Here is an 18,363-nt window from a genome sequence, read left to right as displayed (position 1 = left end):
CTTATTTTTATCCTCATCTTATAGGCCTACTAACACAATTGCTCAGAGAAAGAGTATACAAGTAAGACAACATCTAAACATCTAGTGGTCAAAATGTTTGGCCCCCTTGTTTTCAGTACCCCAGCACCCTCCCCTTCTGAGGATAGCGACAATTAGCCTTTTTCTCAAATATTTAATGAGATTGGAAAACACACTGGGAGGGATCTTAGACCATTCCTATATATAGAATATTTCCACATCATTGATCTCTTTCATCTGCTCTTATGGACTGGACTGCCCTCTTTAATTCAAACCAGAGGTTTTCAATGGGGTTCAATGGGGTTCCGAGACTGATATTGATTTGTTGATTTTGTGGTCAATTGACCATTTCTTTGAGGATTTTGATGTGTGCTTGGGGTCATTGTCTTGCTGTAAGATCCACTTGCGGCCAACTGTCAGCCTCTTGGCAGAGGCAACCAGGTTTTTGGCTAAAATGTCTTGGTGCCGATGACCTTAACAAGGGCCCCAAGTACCTCACTCATTTGAATATGATTTAACTCAAAGCAACATATAGTTATAGACTACAACCTGGCAAGGAGTTAGGCATGTTATCTTCCTTTATTGATTGTGCCTTTTGGGCCTGTAGGGTGTAGGCCTATGCATATTTAATAATTATCTAATTTCAATAAAGTACGATTACAGGCTAGGTAAATTCGTGGGCAAGTGCAAACTGACAATAGCGATTCTCAATAGCCAATACGACACGTTTCATATTTGTCATAGGCCTAATAAGTTCCATATTAGTAGAGTTGTAATATGGTCAGAAATGTGTACAATACAGCCACGCATCAAGAAGAAATTAGGTCTTCCTATTACAAATCTAATAGCGCCCTCTGCTGTTACTATCTGGCACGTTGTGGCGCTTTCTTTTTATTGGAAGCAGTTCTTGGATAATTTCCCCCCTCAATCAAATCTCCAGCAGAGGGCACTCTCACACTTTCATATAAGAGATACCTAAGCATACATTGGAGTTATCAAAGAGGCACACTCATAGATATAGATAGAGGACTCATCTTTATATCTGTGCCATTCTAGCGTCTGTGACAGCAGCGCCATTGAGGCTACAGCCCATAGGAATCCCCACCCAGTTGACTACTTTGACTAGGCCTACTTTAAAATGGCAGAAGCATGGTGGAAGCCCTCAATGGTGCTTTTGGCCACTAGAGGCCTCTATCATTCTCTATGGGCACAACAGAAAACTCAGAGAACGTACAGTATGAGAGCTCACGTTCATGTCGTGAAGATTCCGTAGGCCGGATATGGAACAGAGGATCAAACCAAACCAGTATGATCCATGAAGGTATTGCGGGGTCCAGACATTTCTCCAAATGAGTATTTCTAACAATAGATTAGACTAATTTTGGCCAAGGGATCCGTGGAATAAGTTTAGAGTGTGCAATACAATACAATACAATGTAATATTATTCATCTACAATGTATGTTCTTAAAGGGAAACGACATAATTATGAGTGATGAGAGGGTTTGTCAGACATAATTATGCGCTATAGCTGTATTTATTTCATTTTTGCACCAGGGAGAGATCAACCAATAATGTCATTGGTTGATAGAGCCTGCTGTCGGATCTAAAAATGAATGGAGTCATGTTTTTTAGCAATTATTGTGGCCTTTGTGTTTAGCCGATTGCAGATCACACAATCACTCTAGCAGATTTGGTTGTCCTTGTTCAATAGAGCCATCGGACTTGTCTCAAAGATGTTCATATGGACAAGTTGCAATCAAGTGAAGAATCAATTCACCACACAGGCAACCAGCAGCATGGTTTCCTAGGCTATTGAACAAAAAACAGCACCTCAACATTTAAAAAAGAAGGACATGAGTGTTTTGTAAATACAATAAATTAACTAACTTCAAATTATCATATTGAAATCTATGGGATGTAATTTTACATTAGGTTATTGTTATTAGTTATGTGGACTTGGAATGAATTTCTCTAATATTGATCAAATGTTTGGACACACCTACTCATTCATGGATTTTTGTTATTTTTACTATTTTCTACATAGTAGGATAATAGTGAAGACAAATATATTTTATATTTGAGATTCTTCAAATAGCCACTCTTTGCCTTGATGACAGCTTTGCACACTCTTGGTATTCTTTCAACCAGCTTCATCTGGAATGCTTTTCCAACAGTCTTGAAGGAGTTCCCACATATGCTGAGCACTCGTTGAGGTCGGGGGATTGTGGAGGCTAATAGTGTATATGTATTTTTTTGATGAAAATGTGTGGCATAAAACCTCCCTGAATGACGGGTCACTACTGCATAGGGTTCTGAGGTAAATAACGTTAAAGTTATAAAAACTAAGAAAGGATATTCAGTGTCTCATTACAACATATTTAGTAATGGTATGTAATTGTCAATCAAAGTGACTCCAAATCAAATAAAATTGTATTCGTCACATGCGCCAAATACAACAGGTGTAGGTAGACCTTACAGTGAAATGCTTACTTACCAACAATGCAGTTTTAAGAAAATACCTAAAAAAGTAAATAAATGTTACAAATAATTAAAGAGCAGCAGTAAAATAACAATAGCGAGGCTATATACAGGGGGTACCGGTACAGAGTCAATATGCAGGGGCACCGGTTAGTTGAGGTAATTGAGGTAATATGTACATGTAGGTAGAGATAATAACAGAGAGTAGCAACAGCGTAAAAGAGGGGGAGTGGCAATGCAAATACTCTGAGCAGCAATTTAACTTTTCTAGCGCAGCGGAACCCCTCGACAACATTCCGCTGAACAGGTAGAGCGCAAAATTCAAAAATATTTTTTTGAAATATGTAACTTTCACACATTAACAAGTCCAATACAGCAAATGAAAGATAAACAGCTTGTTAATCTACCCATCGTGTTTTAATCTACCCATATGATTTTTTTAGGTCATAGCCAAGTCTAAAACACACACAGCCATTTTTCCAGCCAAAGATAGGAGTCACAAAAAGCAGAAATATCAATCAAATTAATCACTAACCTTTGCTGATCTTCATCAGATGACACTCATAGGACATCATGTTACACAATACATGTATGTTTCCCAAAACATCCGGTGATTTTGCAGAAATACTCATAATACACATTGATAAAAGATACAACTGTTATTCACAGAATTAAAGAATTAAAGACTTCTCCTTAATGCAACTGCTGTGTCAGATTTCAAGAAAACTTTACGGAAAAAGCATAATCTGAGAACGGCGCTCAGAACCCAAAACAGCCAGAGGAATATCCGCCATTTTGGAATCAACAAAGTTAGAAACAACACCATAAATATTCACTTACCTTTGATGATCTTCATCAGAAGGCACTCCCAGGAATCCAAGTTCGACAATAAATGACTAATTTGTTCCATAAAGTTCCATCATTTATGTCCAAATAGCCACTTGTTAGCTTGTTCAGCCCAGTAATCCATCTTCATGAGGCGCAGGCACTTCATCCAGACAAAAACTCGAAAAGTTCCATTACAGTCCTTTAGAAACATGTCAAATGATGTATGGAATCAATCTTTAGGATGTTTTTAACACAAAACATCAATAATGTTCCAACCGGAGAATTCCTTTGTCTTCAGAAAAGCACTGTAACGAGAAGTAACTCTGTCGGGAGCATGCGTCATGAGACCAAGGCTCTCTGCCAGACAACTGACTCAAAGAGGTCTCATGAGCCCCTCCTTCATAGTAGAATCCTCAAACCAGTTTCTAAAGACGGTTGACATCTAATGGAAGCCCTAGGAAGTGCAACCTCATCCATATCTCAATGTGTATTCGGTAGGCCAAGCTTTGAAAAACTACAAACCTCAGATGTCCCACTTCCTGGTTGGATTTTTCTCAGGTTGTCGCCTGCCATATGAGTTTTGTTATACTCACAGACATCTTTCAAACAGTTTTAGAAACTCCAGAGGGTTTTCTATCCAATACTAATAATAATATGCATATATTAGCATCTGGGACAGAGTAGGAGGCAGTTCACTCTGGGCACGCTATTCATCCTAAAGTGAAAATGTTGCCCCCTATACCAAAAAGGTTCATTAGACGTTCAGGAGTTTTATGGCTTGGGGGTGAAAGCTGTTTAGAAGCCTCTTGGACCTAGACTTGGCGCTCCGGTACCGCTTGCCGTGCGGTAGCAGAGAGAACAGTCTATGACTAGGGTGTTTGGAGTCTTTGACCATTTTTAGGGCCTTCCTCTGACACTGCCTGGTATAGAGGTACTGGATGGCAGGAAGCTTGGCCCTGGTGATGTACTGGGCCATATGCACTACCCTCTGTAGTGCCTTGCGGTCGGAGGCCAAGCAGTTGCCGTACCAGGCAGTGATGCAACCCGTCAGGATGCTGTCGATGGTTCAGATGTAGAACCTTTTGAGGATCTGAGGACACATGCCAAATCTTTTCAGTCTTCTGAGGCGGAATAGGTTTTGTCATGCCCTCTTCACAACTGTCTTGGTGTGCTTGGACCATGTTCGTTTGCTGGTGATGTGGACACCAAGGAACTTGAAGCTGTGGATCCATCATCTGTGGATCCTTTGGTGCTGTATGCAAATTGGAGTGGGTCTAGGGTTTCTGGGATAATGCTGTTGATGTGAGCCATGACCAGCCTTTCAAAGCACTTCATGGCTACAGACGTGAGGGCTATGGGCCGGTAGTCATTTAGGCATGTTACCTTAGTGTTCTTGGTCACAGGCACTATGGTGGTCTGCTTATAGCATGTTGGTATTACAGATTCAGACACGGAGAGGTTGAAAATGTCAGTGAAGACACCTGCCAGTTGGTCAGCGCATGCTCGGAGTACACGTCCTATTAATCCGTTTGGCCCTGCGGCCTTGTGAATGTTGACCTGTTTAAAGGTCTTACTAACATCGGCTGTGGAGAGCGTGATCACACAGTTGCCCGTAACAGCTGATGCTCTCATGCATGCATCAGTGTTACTTGCCTCAAAGAGAGCATAGAAGTTATTTAGCTCATCTGGTAGGCTCATGTCACTGGAAAGCTCTCGGCTGTGCTTCCCTTTGTTGTCTGTAATAGTTTGCAAGCCCTAACACATCTGACGAGCATCAGAGCCGGTGTAGTACGATTTGATCTTAGTCTTGTATTGAGGCTTTTCCTGTGTGATGGTGACGGAGGGCATAGCGGGATTTCTTATAAGCTTCCAGGTTAGCGTCCTGCTCATTGAAAGAGGTATCTCTACCCTTTAGCTCAGTGCGGATGTTGCCTGTAATCCATGGCTTCTGGTTGGCGTATGTACGTACTGTACAGTCGCTGTGGGGACGACGTCATCGATGCACTTATTGATGAAGCCAATGACTGATGTGGTGTATTCCTCAATGCCATCGGAGGAATCCCAGAACATATTCCAGTCTGTGCTAGAAAAACAGTCCTGTAGTTTAGCATCTGCTTCATCTGACCACTTTTTTATTGACCGAGTTAATGGTACTTCCTGCTTTAATTTTTGCTTGTAAGCAGAAATCAGGAGGATAGAATTATGGTCAGATTTGCCAAATGAAGGGCGATGGAGAGCTATGTATGCGTCTCTGTGTGTGGTTTCTTATTAACAGAAATTATTTTTCTAAATAGGATAAAATGTACATCCTAAATTTCCTCAAATCTGCTATCAGCTTGCTTGCTAGAAAGAGATAGCATATCTGCATTTTACTTAGAAAGATATTACCCCACCAACATAAAAAATCCTAGCTATATTCATATCCATACTAAAAGCAGTTTATTTCGCAGTATTTGACACTGGTGACAATAAAACATTAATTGAAATTGTTAAGCGGGAAGGTCTTTCTGGTTTCGTTCTAGAACATGTCCATGTATGTAGTGTTGAGAATGTTGAGCTGATAGCCCTAAATCAAGTTAATTATATTTTATTTATAGGCTATACAATTACATACAGGCTACATAATATAATTATAATCAGGTATGATGATGATAAGAAGAATAATAATAATGATTATTATACATGATAATTCTTAATGTTCCACAAAAATAAATAAATAATATTTGAATACGTTTAATTGATATGAATAATTGAAGTTTATCATTAAAATATTGAAATTACTCATATACTCTTTAATTTATCCTTTACAATAAATAATTAAGTGTCCCACTTTGCCAATCAAGGTGTCCCAATTTGCCAGTATCGACTTAAAAAATGTGGTCTCTTTATTTAATTTTTGTTTTTTAGTGTAGAAGAGTTTCTATGCTATTTAGAATGGTATCGTGTCAGGGGTTAAGACAATGCGAGGATTCTGTAAGGTGTTCTGCTAAAAAAATAAAAATCAGAAAGTGTCACATTTTACAAATACTCACACTAATTATATAATTTGGCAAATGTATTTCAATTTCTCTGCATCACTTCCAGGACCCCTTTCTGCAGCGCTATGTTTTCTTCCATGAGCTGTGCTCTCCCCAAAGCCAAATCACCACTTCTTAATAATTCAATCGATTGTGGTCAGTAACGCCATATGTGGTTATTCTGTAGGTAGGCCTACTGTTACAATACTATTTAAAATAATCTATCAGCAAGTGGTCTCAGTAAGTCAAAGAAGCCAATAGTGGTTTCAGCTATATTGTTGTTGAGACGACGTAGGCCTTATGACATTTTTTAACAGTAAAAAATATGTCAAATGACCAGCCTATGAGAAAAGTGTAAAAAAAAAGAGTGTATTCGCATCAGTAGGCTAAATGACTGAAATGCATCAGAAAAGTATTGGAAAGTTCAGGAAAACATCAGGGAAGCTCATCGGGTAGACTACACAGTAGGCCTAACGTGTGTGCGTATAGAAGATCTGCGTTGCTTTCAATTACTAGACTACTGATCATGAGAACATTTCCCAGCCTAATTGTAACCAAATATCCAAACGGAGATCCAGTGAAAACAAACATGTGACATTGATTGATGTCTTGATTTATCAAGCTGAATTCCTTGTCTCAAAGCAGCGCAGTGATGCTGTCCAATCAAAACGGTGCTAGAATCATCAGTTGACCACACATACCATCATGAAGCCAATTGTATAAAATAATTATAAGAATGTAGGCTACACACAACGCATCAACCAAACTGCATGATTGCCTATGCCTACACATACTGTAAGTGGCTAAAGGAAAATGTTCTATTTTTTAAATATTAAAACACCAATTTAGGCCTAACTCATTATAAATCAGGCCATCATCACTGTCGATGATAATGATCATTCTTCACCTTGCACAGGTGAAACGTCCATGCTGCATGCATGCCAACCATTTGATCCCAATCAGTTTCATGGGAATACGCATTTCAATTTTCTTGAATGATGTAAGTAAGGGTGGTTAACCGGGCTAACTAATTACATTTTAGAATAGTAAACACAGCCACCACATGATCTTTAAAAAATATATTTTTTTTAAAAAATTTCAGCACAATCATCCTAAATTAAGAAATGACAGGGTGTTTTTGGTATGACAGTAGCCTGACATTATCATGCTATTACAGGTGGTTTGTTATGTAGAATACAAATCAATCATGAAGTGATCTTACGCGACATATCACCATTTTAAGAAGTTGCAGAGCGTCGCTCCGCTGTGGACCCGCAGCACTACACTCCTGGTTATAACTGTTGGATGACATCGGGGTGTTCAAGTAACCACAGATCCATGAACTAAGTGGCGCATTCAGTTGACTACACTTTTTTTTAAACCATTGCAGCAGCGCAAAAGATTCAGGGCTGACCCAAAATCATAGCGGGCTAAAGCCCTGAAAGCCAGGTCCTGGTGACGTCCATGGCGGACCAGTGATGTCTGGCCATAACATATTGATCTCAGGCACGTACATTTGGAACTTTTTAATGTCAAGGTGTATGCAAAGGTGGAGTAAAAATATACATTTATTGTGAAGTGCATCATTTTTATGAAATACCCTTGAAATACTGTGAAATAGGTTGTTAACTTTATTTTATACTTGACTTGACAAATCCATTCTACAAGATAATCCAAATGTAGCCTACAATATAAATCACAAGACAATGTAAGACAATTAAAATGACAAACAACAAACACCTCGGTATGAGTTTCAGTTAGATTTATTGTCAGTGTGTCGATATTGGATGGACATTATTCCTCGGATGACAGATTGACAGCTGAACTGCGGTTTAGCGGTACTTCTCGGCCAGGGCCAGAGCCAGTTGCTGCAGGAACTTGTCCACGGACAGGTGGATCTCGGGGGTAAATTCCGTAGGGAAGTAGGCGGCAATGACCACAATCAGGTTGTGTGCCAGGATCTGCAAAGCAAAAGGGAAATAGATTATTTTACATTCACACAGGTAAAAGTGTTATTTATTATTATTATTTTTTAAATGATCTGACCTTGAAGTTGGTGGGGTCCACCCTCAGCTTGGTGGCGTGCAGTTCACTGAGCTTGGTCAAGAAACCAAAGAGATCGTCCAACTTGCCAACACATTCATCGATCTGATTCATGATGGTGATGCCGTGCTTCTTCACTGGAGCGGAACCGGGGGCCACGGAAGCCCAGTGGGAGAAGTAGGCCTTGGTCTGAGGGTAGACGACAAGCATCCTGTCGTGGACATTAGAAATGAGGTGAGACCAAATTCATCTTAAATAATCATTCGTTCGGGGCTCCCGTCCATATCTTCGCCGAAAAAACACTCTTAGAAAAAGGGGTTCCAGAAGGCTTCTTCGGCTGTCCCATAGGATAACCCTTTTTGGTTCCAGTTAGAGCCTTTCTTGGTTCCAAGTATAACCCTTTTGTGTTTCAGGTAGAACCCTCTGGGAAAAGGTTTCCACATGGAACCAAAAGGGTTCTCTACCTGGAACCAAGAACAGTTCTTCAAAGGGTAATCTTATGGGGACAGCTGAACAACCCTTTTAGGTTCCAGATAGCACCTTTTTTCTAAGAGTGTAGGCTACACATTTATAGCTTCCAAATTGACTGAGGAATTATGTGTTAATAATTTCAACAGTCTACATGTACATACTCTATAATTTATCATACATCGTTATGTAATTACCTGGAAAGAGCCTGTTCTCCAATCTCATCGGTTTTAGGGAGGATCTTGCCCCAGATGGCCTTCACGTTGGCTTTGTCCTTGGCTGAGAGACTCATAGCTGTCTTGTCCGTTTATCCACTTAAATGAAGATGCTAAGAAAATAAGCTTTTGAGCGTGGAAAACTCGGAGGCTGTTTTTATTGAGGCATGACAGAAGGCACACCCCGATATAATCTTGGCTCCACCTCTGATTGGGAATTTGTCCAAGACATGATTCATGTTTTTTATACGTTATAATTATGCAACCGAGCCAATTCGTGTAATGCCCAACATATGACCTTAGCACATAATACATTCGTTTGTAAAAATGTTGACAAAACAATGAATGCATTTATTTCATATAGATTGAATAACGACGGGTTTTTGAAACACTTAATACCTCAATATTTTCTTTACAATTCATGTTTAGTCGTAAGTAATACGAGTCGTAAGGTCTATTAATGCAGCACTCATTGGTGAGTGATTCTGTAACCTACAAAAGATTCGATGGAAAAATCGATTCTGTAACCTACAAAAGATTCGATGGAAAAATCGATGGAAAGGTTTTGTTCTGGTAGCAAAACGTTGCCTCTGCCTATCACTAAACATTTTAATAGCATGTAGGCTACACGCATTGTATTTCAGTGGGGTTAAACAAAAAGCTGTGGTTTCACTGAAGTAAATAGGCTGATATCCACATTGAATAGTGTCCAGTTAGAACCCATCATGTAATTCCCCTGACGAAGGCAGATAAAAAGACTTTTCACCAACTGACATTTAGATGAATCATTCAAAAATACCAGAAATAAGGAACTATCAAATGGGTGGGTCCGTCTGAATATGAAGATAAAACATATTTCGAGTCATGTTCTTTCTTTAATAGTTTACTCCCAATCTAGGCTTTTCTTTTTTTAATGAGATCCTAAATAAACACTTACATCAATAATTAGCATTTTATAAAGATAATATTACAATTCAATGCCAATATTACAAGGATCAATTAAAAGAGTATTTAGGGCTAAAGGAACCTTTAAAGGTCTATACATTTTACTTTTTGAAATTATGTTCGATTGTATAATTAAGTATGCATGTGTTTATGAAGGCTAATCATGACTTGTTTATTTCATCCGTATTAATTAGAATTTGGAAACGCCTAAATGACCAAGCATTATCTTTAAAAGTGGGATGAAGTTGGCACAATGCCGATATGTGCCACACTCGAGGACCTTGCCCCCTCAAGACATTCATCCAATCATTTTCTGTGTTCTGTTCAGGGCGGAGATACTGAACATCAATAAATTGGAAGTCCCAGGAGACAAAAAGCTCAGGAATCCCTTGTAACATTTTGCAAGTACCAACGGAAATCAACAAACAAACGTCAACATGGTCGACTGGACAGATGCTGAGCGCAGTGCCATCGTAGGCCTGTGGGGAAAGATCAGCGTGGATGAGATCGGACCCCAGGCCCTGGCCAGGTACATTCTTATAATATTTATGTAGATATCATTAAATAATAACGCGATAATAGGCTACCTAGGCTAATGACCACTAATTTCGTATTGTAATGGCAGCCTGTTTAATTTATTTTTAGACTTCTGATCGTGTCTCCATGGACTCAGAGGCACTTTAGCACCTTCGGCAACCTTTCAACACCCGCTGCCATCATGGGTAACCCCGCCGTGGCCAAGCACGGAAAGACCGTGATGCACGGACTTGACAGAGCTGTGCAGAACCTGGATGACATCAAGAACACCTATACTGCACTGAGTGTGATGCACTCAGAGAAACTGCACGTGGATCCCGACAACTTCAGGGTGAGTACTAAACGTAATGCATATAGCCTACAATTTTGTGCTTCATACAATTTTTTTTTTTTTTTTTAAGGTATGACCAATTTTCCTTCGAGGCATTTAGGAGAAAATAGTCTTATGCATTCAATAGCGGTGTGAGCCGATGTAACGTGTATGCCAATATTCTTTTACTGTCCCCTCTCCACAGCTCCTCGCCGACTGCATCACCGTGTGCGTGGCCGCCAAGCTCGGCCCCACCGTTTTCAGTGCTGATACTCAGGAAGCCTTCCAGAAGTTCCTGGCTGTCGTTGTGTCCGCTCTTGGCAGACAGTACCACTAGAGCATCACTCGACAGCATCAATATGGAAGAGAGATGACACTCAAATTCCAGTCTGTTAAGAAGCTGTGCCATAGCTACACGCATTGAAAATAATAAAATCTATTTAAAAGCGTTTATCTTTTTGAAGTGTTTATTATGGAAAACGTTCTCCTGCAATTGTACTGATGGCACATGGTTTCTACACTAAAAATGAGGGAATGTGAATTTTAAAAAACTGTTTTGATGATAGTTTTCATAAATATACTTTGTCCATAATCTAGAGGCCTAATGGTTATTAATTGATGAGATAAGGAAAGAGGATGGCAAACGTGATCTGCATAACCTACCAATAGCAATTAACATACCTTTGTATGCCTCCTTCTTGGAATAACCTTTTAGGGACCACTTTCAGAACCCTATGGATCTTCAAATAACTTTGGATATCTTAGAAGAACCCTTGTTGAACCCCTCATTTTAGAGTGTATGAATTCTGTGGTGTGCATGTTTTGTTAATCATCTGTATAATTACTATTTTGGGGATTCACAGACTTCTCCCTCCCTACACCTCTGATGAGTATAACAGGAAACCTGTTCGATCCCCATACACTCAAAATCATTCTGGCTGTGGATATGGAGAACATCAACACATTAACATCAACGTACCAGAGGATATACCCATTGGACCTGGGGCTCTGCTGAGAGTTTACCTCATATTTAGATTTTTTTTCCTGCTTTGCCACTAAAATCATAACAAACACTGAGAACTAAAATATTGTGCTATTGTTGCTATTGTTATGCGTATTATTATTAATGAGAATAATAACTGGGGAGGGGGGTAGTTAAAAAATGAACCCCGAAAAGTTATTCAAAAAGTTATTTAAGGATCCATTAAAAAGGGTTCTTTGAAGAAGAAGCTCCAAAATGCAGGTGTTTCAACCTAGATTAGTGCTTTCTTGTGGTGGTGGGGCTCGCCAGCAGAAAATACAGTGTTGTATTCTAAGGTTAGAGATCGAACATTTTTGCCCCTTGTAGTCTGCCATAGAGTTATATTAGAAGTGCCCATCCAAGAAGGCTCAAGGTCATTAGCCACAGATAGAATGACATCATATCACATTATATCACATTGTATCTTTGATTGGACTGGTCATGTCAACATCTTACTTTCAAAGTCTTAGCTAGCAGTCATCATCAGTTGTCATCAACTCGACAATCTACTGGCAAATCCTTGTCATATGAAGAGAAATAATGAAGAGAAATGATAGATAAAACGTATCGGTGCTCATCGGCCATTGTACATTGGCGTCGGGTGAGGGGCCTTCAGTACCTTGTGGAGTGGGAGGGGTACGGTCCGGAGGAGAAGTGCTGGGTTCCGGTCGAGGACATGTTGGACCCTTCAATGCTGCAGGAGTTCCATTGTCTTCGTCTGGATCGCCCTGTGCCTCGCCCTCCGGGTCGTCCCCGAGGCGGGTGTCAGCGCGCTGCTGGAGCCGCACTTCAAGGGGAGGTACTGTCACGATTTCCGCCGAAGTCGGTTCCTCTCCTTGTTCGCTCGGCGGTCGTTGTCACCGGTCTTCATCAATCAACTTTTCATTTTCCTTTTGTTTTGTCTTCCCACACACCTGGTCTCAATTCCCTCATTATATGTTGTGCATTTAACCCTTTGTTTCCCCCATGTCTTTGTGGGGAATTGTTTTTTGTAAGTTCATGTGCACGTTTTCTCTATTGCGAGACGGGTTTTGTATCCATTTGTTTGTTGTTCTACTTTCTGGTGGTTTTATGAATAAAACTGCTTCGATGATTACCCAGTTTTGCTCTCATGCGCCTAACTTCCCTGCCACCAATTACGCACTCCCTTACAACCACTTAATTTTAAGAATGTGAAATGTCAGAATAATAGTAGAGAGAATGATTTATTTCAGCTTTAATTTCTTTCATGACATTCCCAGTGGGTGAGAAGTTTACATACACTCAATTAGTATTTGTTAGCATTGCCTTTAAATGGTTTAACTTGGGTCAAACGTTTCGGGTAGCCTTCCACAAGCTTCCCACAATAAGTTTTGGCCCATTCCTCCAGACAGAGCTGGTGTAACTGAGTCAGGTTTGTAGGCCTCCTTGCTCGCACACACTTTTTCATTTTTTTTCTCCAGTTTTACCCACATATTTTCTATGGGATTGAGGTCAGGGCTTTGTGATGGCCACTCCAATACCTTGACTTTGTTGTCCTTAAGCCATTTTGCCACAAATTTAGAAGTATGCTTGGGGTCATTGTCCATTTGGAAGACCCATTTGCGACCAAGCTTTAACTTCCTGACTGATGCCTTGACATGTTGCTTCAATATTTCCATGTAATTTTCCCCCCTCATGAAGCTATCTTTTTCACGAAGTGCACCAGTCCCTCCTGAAGCAAATCACCCCCTCAACATGATACTGCCACCCCCGTGCTTCACAGTTGGGATGGGGTTCTTCGTGTAACATGCATTTGGAGTAGTTACAGATAGGGGTTGGTAAACTGAAGGGGTTATATGAAAATGGTAGAGGCTTCATATAACCCATTCAGTTTACCAACCCATCTGTAACTACTCCATATTCATCAAATATTAAATGATGTCAGCAAAATGCATGTTACACGTATTAGATAGGCTATCCAAAGTTATGGAGAATAACATAGTGAGATAGTGGATGGTGGACCTAAAGCACCATTTAGTACTTAATCCCTTCCTTTCTTCATTCAATGTATTCAATCTAGATGTGACAGTGATGAAATTCAAATATGACTTTGATGATGAACTGTGGTGGAATAAGGACACAACAGAGGACGTAACTTCATTCATTGCCTGTTTATTGTATTGTAATAACAGCAGAGCAGGAACTGGAGTCCAATGATGGACTTTCATGATGGTCTTATCTGTATTTGTCAGCCAGGGCAGCGGACAAGGCTGCAAGGAATTTATCCACAGCAATGTGCACTTCGGGAGTGAATTCAGAAGGGAAGTGAATAGCCAGGGTCACAAGGATGTTGTGGGATAGAATCTGAAAAGTATATTTTAAAAGTTAATATTGAAGGATTGTGCTTTAGCAACAGACAGAGTGATCAATATACAGACAATAGGTTATCTGTGGGCAAACCTTGAAGTTTCCAGGGTCAACGCGCAGGTTGAAAGCGTGCCGTTCGCTGAGAGCACTCATTCCCCCCACGAGGTCGTCCATCAGTCCGACTGCTTTACCAATTGCACCCATGATGATGCCTCCATGGTTCTTGACTGGCCCAGAGCCGGGGCTCAGGTCAGCCCAGTGGGAGAAGTAGGTCTTAGTCTGGGGGTAAGCAGTCAGCATCCTGCAAAGGAAGGTAGAGAATAGTTCGATTCATATTGGAGTTTTTGTTAGATGCTGAACTTTTAAGCATTACGCGTATCATATTTCTCCCATCGTCTGTGTCTACAACTTAATGAAATGAGTTTACTTATTGTATGTTAAAATGCTTATTCGGGGTAGGCACATAGGCCGCTGTCATCAGTTTAAACACTCTCATTCTCATCATTCGTTCATTAAGAAGGCTTACCTCCCAAAAGCCTCAGCGCCGACGACATCTGCCTTTCCACTAATCTTGCCCCAGAAGGCCTTGACCACAGATTTGTCCTTTACTGTCAGACTCATTTTGCTCCTTTTCGATTGGCCTGTATTAAATATACAAGAAATTATCTGAAGATGACTGCCTACACAACTAGGTCCCTTTATATCACAGTAGAGCGGTAGACACGCCCAGCTACTAGGGTACACTCCCCCTACACTGCAACCATCTTGGTCAAAATCCAAGAGTAAGAAACGTTCTTGGCTTTTATAAAATATTAAGTTAGCGTTTTATATTAAAAACTTCAATAAGATGTCAGAGGGCTATGTTTCTAATAATATCCATAATTAACCTTTTAGCGAAATGCAAATACATTAATTGTAAGCATATATTTCCAGTAGGTTAATTCTAAAGTTGCAGCTGCTTTTGCCGAAACAGCCAAATATTAAATATTTAGTTAATTGGCTAAATTACATGCATTTAAATCAATTGCACCAGATGCAACAGAGATGTCAACAATTTTACAATTTGTTTGATTGATATAGACAATTATTATTTTTTGTTTTATTTTTTTCCGTTGCATAAACGAAATCTTTCAGAGTAGCCTAATCAAGCATGTAAAATATATACTACATTGGTAAATTATATTGTACAAATCAAATCCACCTCCAAAGACCTGCATTCAATTGGAAAATATTTATTCAAAGTGACGTGTTTCACATTTGTATTTTTTATTTAACTAGGCAAGTCAGTTAAGAACACATTCTTATTTACAATGACGGCCTAATATGTATCTATGATATGCTACTCTGTAGTTCAATGGAAGTTGGACATGATTCCCAATTATAAGGTTGATTGGACTTCGAATGATGATCGACAAAAAAGTCAGAGGAAGAAAGAGGTCATGCAAGGACATGGGTACACACCTATCTACAAATAATACAGGACATTTCTGCTTATCATATTTAATGTCTTGAAATTAATCACTTAAAATGGGCAGGACCGGTCTGAAATACCTCGATTAAAAAAGGAAGGCATAATTTTGTCGTAGATAAGAAACTGTGCCAAATTGTAGGCCGGAATTAGGTTGAATTATCACATTTTCCAAATTCATAAAAATGTTTAGTGGTTGCATCTCTTTCTAATTTTTCATTAGAATAGCCTTATACATACACTGCAATGAAGGACGTGTAATCTTCGGAAGACTTTTGCCATAAACTTGCTTTTATTCTTGCATCAGGGGAATAAATTAAAACGGATAATTAAGCTGTTATCATGCTAATTTTGAAACGTTGGTAATCTAGATAAACTGTATAGGCCTATTTACATAGGCTTCCATCTTTTAGGATCTAACCTACAGACTTGATTCTGTAACAGCTAATACATTAACATTTACTGTTGTTTTTAACAGATACATTATTGGAATTGATGTCATCAAGTTCGAGATCTGAAGCGCTCCCTTGGCCAATACTGATCTTTGCCAGAGCCAATCATATGCGCCGCCTCCAGTGGGCGGAGAGCACTCATAAATATAAATTGCATGCAGTGTCTCCCTACACAAGACATTAATTTGTTTAATCTTGTTGCAAAACCGGAAAACAAACACTGACAACATGGTTGAATGGACAGACGCAGAGAAGAGCACCATCAGTGCTGTCTGGGGCAAAGTAGATATCAATGAGGTCGGACCACTGGCTCTGGGAAGGTAGGTCATGGCTTCAGCCTCATTCAAATATATCATCTAATATAGTTTATAGTGGAGATGATCATGAGTAATTATAACACTATTATACGTGTCCTGTTATCTTATCATTACTATTAATATTGAGTTGATATTGTTAAATTTGAATGGAGCATGTTAGAGTATTAATTAGGCATATAATTGAAATACATTTGAAAATAATTAATATATTTCGGTGTTCTTGCAATGACAGAGTCCTGATCGTCTACCCCTGGACTCAGCGTTATTTCGGCTCTTTCGGAGATGTGTCCACTCCCGCAGCAATCATGGGCAACCCCAAAGTTGCTGCTCACGGCAAGATCGTGTGTGGAGCTCTGGATAAAGCTGTGAAGAACATGGGCAACATCTTGGCCACATACAAGTCACTGAGCGAGACCCACGCTAACAAACTCTTCGTCGACCCTGACAATTTCAGGGTACGCCTTCTGTCTTGAGAAATAGGCTTATATTTTAGGCTTTACTGATGTAAGCCTAGACACATAACAATCAGAGCAACACGTCTAATTCCAAAGGTAAAACAAAATCGTCAGTCTTATTTAACATCTACCTCCTTTGTCTTTTGTCCACAGGTGTTGGCTGACGTCCTCACAATTGTCATTGCCGCCAAGTTCGGAGCCTCTTTCACTCCTGAAATCCAGGCAACCTGGCAGAAGTTCATGAAAGTGGTTGTCGCAGCCATGGGCAGTCGGTACTTCTAAATGCACCCCAGACAAGTGATTATGTTCTGACATCCCTGCCTGAGTGAAAATAAAGACATCGAAACAATCTATTCTATTTTATATTTATACAAACGTGTTTTTTTAGAAGGGGGGGCATCTTATTTGATAGCCTCAATAGCCTATTTGCCGCCATTCTCAAAGTGATTGCCTACACAACAAAGGTTAACCTGTTTTCAAGTCTGTGATTTGGTCAAATAAGCAGTCAAATCTTATTAATTGAAAACCATGAATGAGCTCTTGATCATTGTCGATTGATAATTAATAAACCAGATTTTTACTAAAGCAACAATATGGTAGGTAATAACATTTTTGTTGGTTTTATAGGCCGCTACTACATAGGCATATTGGAATACCAACAAGCTCCTGAGATCTGCCTAGCAAACGCAGCCTTCTCCCACTGATAATGAATTGCCTTCTTCAAATCTGAAATGTAAAATGTTATGCTGTGTTGTCATCTTGCATCTTGAAGACGTGAAACATTCTATTCTCATGTTAAACAAGGTTGTTTGAATCCTGATTCTTCCAAATATTTAATACAATTATACAAAGATATGTGTGCAAACCATAGGCTATGATCTGAGTCTGACCCAAGATAGCAAATAAGGTTGTTATGCTGCAGTCAACTGGGGGGGTCCCAAGACGGTCCCAAGACGGTCCCAAGACGGTCCCACTATAGTTCCATAAATGGCCTTGTGCTGTTACGTGGCCAATTACAGCAGGGAAATCACTCATGCTATCCTGCTTGTAGGCTATTTGACAACACAGAGTCATGTCTGGCCACAACATACAGTTAATTCAGAAAATATTCAGACCCCTTGACTTTTTCCACATTTTGTGACATTAGACCTATTCTAAAATTGATTAAATTGTTTTTCCTCATCAATCTACACACATTACCCCATATTGAAAAAGCGAAAATATTTTTTTTTAATGTTTGCAAATGTATAAAAAATAAAAACTGAAATACCTTATTTCCATAAGTATTCAGACCCTTTGCTATGAGACTCGGCCAAACTGAGCAATCGGGGGAGAAGGGCCTTGGTCAGGGAGGTGACCAAGAACCTGATGGTCACTCTGACAGAGCTCCAGAGTTTCTCTTTGGAGATGGGAGAACCTTCCAGAAGAACAACCATCTCAGCAGCACTCCACCAATCAGGCC

General features: G+C 39.8%; 4 protein-coding genes across 4 annotated transcripts; 2 read left to right on the top strand and 2 right to left on the bottom strand.

Moving 5' to 3' along the window:
* Window positions 1-8,089: 8,089 nt before the first annotated feature.
* LOC112258705 (hemoglobin subunit alpha-4) lies at window positions 8,090-9,208 on the bottom strand. Its single transcript, XM_024433231.2, has 3 exons — window positions 9,051-9,208; window positions 8,389-8,596; window positions 8,090-8,303 (listed from the first exon to the last, which is right to left on the bottom strand). The coding sequence occupies exons 1-3, from the start codon at window positions 9,143-9,145 to the stop codon at window positions 8,175-8,177; spliced, it is 432 nt and encodes a 143-aa protein (XP_024288999.1). The 5' UTR covers window positions 9,146-9,208; the 3' UTR covers window positions 8,090-8,174.
* A 1,172-nt stretch (window positions 9,209-10,380) lies between these two features.
* Window positions 10,381-11,311, top strand: LOC112258700 (hemoglobin subunit beta). Its single transcript, XM_024433226.2, has 3 exons — window positions 10,381-10,542; window positions 10,659-10,881; window positions 11,066-11,311. The coding sequence occupies exons 1-3, from the start codon at window positions 10,451-10,453 to the stop codon at window positions 11,195-11,197; spliced, it is 447 nt and encodes a 148-aa protein (XP_024288994.1). The 5' UTR covers window positions 10,381-10,450; the 3' UTR covers window positions 11,198-11,311.
* A 2,687-nt stretch (window positions 11,312-13,998) lies between these two features.
* LOC112258706 (hemoglobin subunit alpha-1) lies at window positions 13,999-14,896 on the bottom strand. Its single transcript, XM_024433233.2, has 3 exons — window positions 14,736-14,896; window positions 14,303-14,510; window positions 13,999-14,206 (listed from the first exon to the last, which is right to left on the bottom strand). Exons 1-3 carry the CDS (start codon window positions 14,828-14,830, stop codon window positions 14,078-14,080), a joined length of 432 nt encoding a protein of 143 aa, XP_024289001.2. The 5' UTR covers window positions 14,831-14,896; the 3' UTR covers window positions 13,999-14,077.
* A 1,392-nt stretch (window positions 14,897-16,288) lies between these two features.
* Window positions 16,289-17,250, top strand: LOC112258715 (hemoglobin subunit beta-1). The gene is made up of 3 exons (XM_042327460.1): window positions 16,289-16,449; window positions 16,679-16,901; window positions 17,055-17,250. Exons 1-3 carry the CDS (start codon window positions 16,358-16,360, stop codon window positions 17,181-17,183), a joined length of 444 nt encoding a protein of 147 aa, XP_042183394.1. The 5' UTR covers window positions 16,289-16,357; the 3' UTR covers window positions 17,184-17,250.
* The last annotated feature ends 1,113 nt before the right edge of the window (window positions 17,251-18,363 follow it).

This window comes from Oncorhynchus tshawytscha, linkage group LG09 (assembly GCF_018296145.1).
Source record: "Oncorhynchus tshawytscha isolate Ot180627B linkage group LG09, Otsh_v2.0, whole genome shotgun sequence".
In the NCBI taxonomy this organism is placed as follows: Eukaryota; Metazoa; Chordata; class Actinopteri; order Salmoniformes; family Salmonidae; genus Oncorhynchus; species Oncorhynchus tshawytscha.
The sequence above is the reverse complement of the archived record's forward strand: the minus strand, read 5'-3'. Positions and strand labels throughout refer to the sequence as shown.

What these genes read in the sequence shown, in the direction of transcription:
- LOC112258705 (XM_024433231.2), bottom strand. Translation starts at nt 9,145, where the DNA reads ATGAGTCTCTCAGCCAAGGACAAAGCCAACGTGAAGGCCATCTGGGGC. An exon ending in GGAGAACAGGCTCTTTCCAG is followed by an intron (nt 8,597 to 9,050) that starts GTAATTACATAA and finishes TGTCCACGACAG; the next exon opens with GATGCTTGTCGTCTACCCTC. An exon ending in TGGACCCCACCAACTTCAAG is followed by an intron (nt 8,304 to 8,388) that starts GTCAGATCATTT and finishes TTTGCTTTGCAG; the next exon opens with ATCCTGGCACACAACCTGAT.
- LOC112258700 (XM_024433226.2), top strand. Translation starts at nt 10,451, where the DNA reads ATGGTCGACTGGACAGATGCTGAGCGCAGTGCCATCGTAGGCCTGTGG. An exon ending in GGACCCCAGGCCCTGGCCAG is followed by an intron (nt 10,543 to 10,658) that starts GTACATTCTTAT and finishes ATTTATTTTTAG; the next exon opens with ACTTCTGATCGTGTCTCCAT. An exon ending in TGGATCCCGACAACTTCAGG is followed by an intron (nt 10,882 to 11,065) that starts GTGAGTACTAAA and finishes CCCTCTCCACAG; the next exon opens with CTCCTCGCCGACTGCATCAC.
- LOC112258706 (XM_024433233.2), bottom strand. Translation starts at nt 14,830, where the DNA reads ATGAGTCTGACAGTAAAGGACAAATCTGTGGTCAAGGCCTTCTGGGGC. An exon ending in GGCGCTGAGGCTTTTGGGAG is followed by an intron (nt 14,511 to 14,735) that starts GTAAGCCTTCTT and finishes CTTCCTTTGCAG; the next exon opens with GATGCTGACTGCTTACCCCC. An exon ending in TTGACCCTGGAAACTTCAAG is followed by an intron (nt 14,207 to 14,302) that starts GTTTGCCCACAG and finishes TATACTTTTCAG; the next exon opens with ATTCTATCCCACAACATCCT.
- LOC112258715 (XM_042327460.1), top strand. Translation starts at nt 16,358, where the DNA reads ATGGTTGAATGGACAGACGCAGAGAAGAGCACCATCAGTGCTGTCTGG. An exon ending in GGACCACTGGCTCTGGGAAG is followed by an intron (nt 16,450 to 16,678) that starts GTAGGTCATGGC and finishes TTGCAATGACAG; the next exon opens with AGTCCTGATCGTCTACCCCT. An exon ending in TCGACCCTGACAATTTCAGG is followed by an intron (nt 16,902 to 17,054) that starts GTACGCCTTCTG and finishes TTTTGTCCACAG; the next exon opens with GTGTTGGCTGACGTCCTCAC.